The sequence below is a fragment of the Oryctolagus cuniculus genome, chromosome X (assembly GCF_051225735.1).
Source record: "Oryctolagus cuniculus isolate XC-2025 breed Fujian yellow rabbit chromosome X, ASM5122573v1, whole genome shotgun sequence".
NCBI lineage: Eukaryota > Metazoa > Chordata > Mammalia > Lagomorpha > Leporidae > Oryctolagus > Oryctolagus cuniculus.
Window position 1 is genome coordinate 88,859,951 of NC_142888.1, and position 3,448 is coordinate 88,863,398.

At 48.7% G+C, this 3,448-nt stretch overlaps 1 protein-coding gene across 1 annotated transcript; it reads left to right on the forward strand.

The window, feature by feature from the left end:
• The first annotated feature begins 218 nt into the window (after positions 1 to 218).
• Positions 219 to 3,021, forward strand: TMSB15C (thymosin beta 15C). Its single transcript, XM_002720187.6, has 3 exons — positions 219 to 283; positions 1,689 to 1,801; positions 2,580 to 3,021. Exons 2-3 carry the CDS (start codon positions 1,702 to 1,704, stop codon positions 2,615 to 2,617), a joined length of 138 nt encoding a protein of 45 aa, XP_002720233.1. The 5' UTR covers positions 219 to 283; positions 1,689 to 1,701; the 3' UTR covers positions 2,618 to 3,021.
• The last annotated feature ends 427 nt before the right edge of the window (positions 3,022 to 3,448 follow it).

Below are 3,448 nucleotides of genomic sequence, written 5' to 3' on the forward strand. Positions count from 1 at the left end.
TTGGGGCCATTTGCGAGTGAACCAGCCCATGAAAGATGGCTCTCTGCCTCTTCAGTAACTCTGCCTTTCAAATAAATAAATATATCTTTTAAAAAAAGCAATAAAATATAGCGGAGGGTGGGGCAGGGAAGAGAGTCTGGGAGCCCTCGGCCAATCAGAGAAGGCTGGGGCGGGGCCTGCCGCGGGCTTTATAAGCAAAGGGTTGCAGGCGGGAACCCAGCCTGGTCCTGAGTGAGCCGCGGTGCACGCCCGGAAGGCCGCTTTTGTCCCTTCTTGCGTCCAGGTGAGGCCGGGCGGCCCCGCCGTAGCCAGATGGGAAGGGGATCGGGAGGGCGCCGGCCCGGAGTTTGGGAGCGCGGGAGGGGTCGCACCTTCCGGGGCCGGCGGGGCCGAGGTTGGGGGTGGCGTGTCGCGGGCGGCGCCTCCGGGCGGCTGGCGCCTTTGTCTTCCAGTGGCGCCGCCTTGGGCGATGCCGCGCCCTCGCGGGGTCGGGCCCTCGGCGGGGGAGCCCCGAAGCGGGCGGCGGGGCCCTGAGGACGGGGAGGCGCGTGGGGCCTCCCGGCAGCGCTGGGGCCGGGGCCGGGCCCTGGCTTCCCCGCGCGGCGGGCGGGCTGGGGGCGCGCATCGGCGGTCGCGGTTGCAGGAAGCCGGAGCCCAGCCGCTCCCCACAGACCGGCCTATTGTTCAGCTGGTTCCGGCTTCCTCTGCTGGAGACTGGGTTCTGGCTCGCGGCCGCCCAGGGTCGTGGGGGAACCTCGACCGCAGGGAAGCGCTTGGGGCTCTCCGGCTGCCTGGGGGCGTCCGCCTTCGGTTCTGGGCCCGCGACGGGACGGCTGCGCCCCGGCCGGGGTGGGGCCGGGCACGCGCGCGAGAGCGCTGCCTGCCGGCGCCTGCCGCCTCCCATTGTCTGTTCCCTCCGGGCCCTGCGCTTCCTGGTCCCCGGCCGCGCTTCTCCGAGCCTCCTCATCGCCCTGCTCGCCCGTTCCAGAGAAAACCTGCCGAGCTAGGACTCGGCTCTGCTCGGTTGACTGCATTCTTTGGGGTCCTGGGGCTGAGCCTAACAGCTGGCCCTTCCTGCAGCGTTTGCAAACAAACGTGTGCCACAAGCAGCTAGTAGGAGACGTGCCATCACTTAGGATCAGGGTAAATACTCTCCCTCTCTCACTGCAGCCCCTTAGGCTACTGTCTTTGGGCATTTAGCGTGGCAAGAAATGAGTCCAACTATGCCACGCTTCTTTGTGTGCTGCCCCCATGCCAGCCCCACCTCCACCCAAATCCCCAAGCAGAGTAATTGAATGGAAAGTGAAGATGCTCAAATAGCGTGTCTCCTGCTAGCAAACTCACTCCCCGGTTAACCCACTCTTCCTTTTTCCGTCTATGGCTGTCTGCCCCTGGGCTCCTATCACCACCATTTTACCTTTGCAGACTCTGATTTTAAGAGTCAGACATATTGGCTCTGGGTTTCTGGTGTCTTGGTAGGAACCTCATGCAGTAGCATTGGCTGCCTTTGAGAAATGGCCTACTGATGTACAATTGAAACTGTTCTCATAAAAATATGACTTTTTAAACATATCTTGCTGTTTTCCTATAGAGACCAGAAGGTAAAATATACATTAAGTATGAGAATTATTGGGTTAACTTTTTAATCTGATAATATTTCTACCAACTAAGGTTTAAATTTTTTTCAGTCTTTTAGCCAAGATGAGTGACAAGCCAGACTTATCAGAAGTGGAGAAGTTTGACAAGTCAAAACTGAAGAAAACGAATACTGAAGAAAAAAATACTCTTCCCTCGAAGGAAAGTAAGTCATGGGGTTTTCTAGTGGAGACAAACAATAGTGCGAGTTAATAGGTTCAGTAAATAAAACTGTCTTCTAGTAAATGTTCCCACAAAATCAGCAATAGTTAGAGAATTATTATCTTTAATGGAACAGTTAAGACTATCAAATCACTGTCTTATTTGGGTTAAATAAAAGGTTCTCACATGGCAGGCACTAGTAGTAATGGGGGGATAAAAAACTAGCTTTGTGTAAAAAAAAAACATTAAAACCAATCTTGAAATATTAGTACTAGAAAAACCATAGCTTTGTCTGCTTTTGGTTATTTGGAATTTTTCTCCTTCTAAATATTGGAGTCCATGATCTCATCCCTGAAGAGCCTTCTGTATCTGATAAGGCTGGAAAATTAGTTAAGATCATGAGTGTATTCAAGGCTCCCAGATTCAAGGGGTCAATTTTGCCCTTCAGAGCTGAAAGTCTGCTAGAGAAACTGCAAGCATATTCAGAAGAGGTGAGGGACACTTTTTGTCACATCAGCTTTATTTGGTAGTTTCATCTATAGAAAAAAAGGCAACAGCATAGATCTACCTCTCAAATGGAAAAGTAATACAAAGTGGACGTAAATTCTCATGATTGTTCAGGTAATCAGCATATATATACATGTACACACACACTGACTATGAGGATTTGTGGTTAATGCCTTGGCACATTATAAAGCATATATGCCGAGCAATTTTAGAAGAAAGTGATTGAATCTTAAGAAAATACTCTAAATAATTTTTGGTTTGTTTTTCCTCTTCAGCTATCCAGCAGGAGAAAGAAAGTGTTCAAACATCGTAAAATGGAAATCTCCTTTCAAGAGCAAATTTCGACATTGCTGAAGAGTCTTGGTTTTAGGCCTGTTTTTGGTTAACCTATGTGTTTGTAGAGATTTTAGGCACCTGATGATGATTTCTCACATGCACTCCTTGCCTAAGAAGTCAGAGGTGGTCTTTGTCCTCTGAAGTTTGTTTTTACACTTCCTGTTGATACTTAAATTCCAGATGGCACATGCTGTTAAAAATATCACCACTGATTACCTCTGTGTGTGTAGTCCTTGTACTCTTTGCAAGATAAGCCAGTTTAACCTTCCACAATGTATGCCTCCATTGGTTCTTAATCTTCAGGAAGTTGCATGCTTTTGCAGCTTCTCATAGCTTATTTTCATTTCTAATGTAGCAATAAAATAGTAAATAGCATCATTATCTTGAGACTCCTGTGGTTTGTTCTTGGTGGTCCTATTTTCATTTACCGTTTCAGCTAAACAAATTAGTTGAAGGGAAACCTCTAGTATATTATTTGCATGGGGAATGCTCTTCTCTGTCTAAGCCCAGTGGGTCCTAACTTGGGGATGCTAGGTGCTTTTCTCCTGGAGAGTAGGAGTCATAATTAGAAAACCTTGGGAAAAGAAGTCATGTGGACTTACACCTTTATCTCAGAATGAAGTAGAAACACAAGATTGAAAGTGATCTGCTCAAGGTGAATAAGGGTTGGAATTCAAGCTGGGTTATTTTGCCTTCTGGAAAATGTTTTTCACTGTAATGAGATGTAACATTTCAGGCTGGGGTTAGATGGGGAAGGGAGTGGGAAGTACTAACATGCACCTTGCTAAGCACATCAGGATCTCAGTCT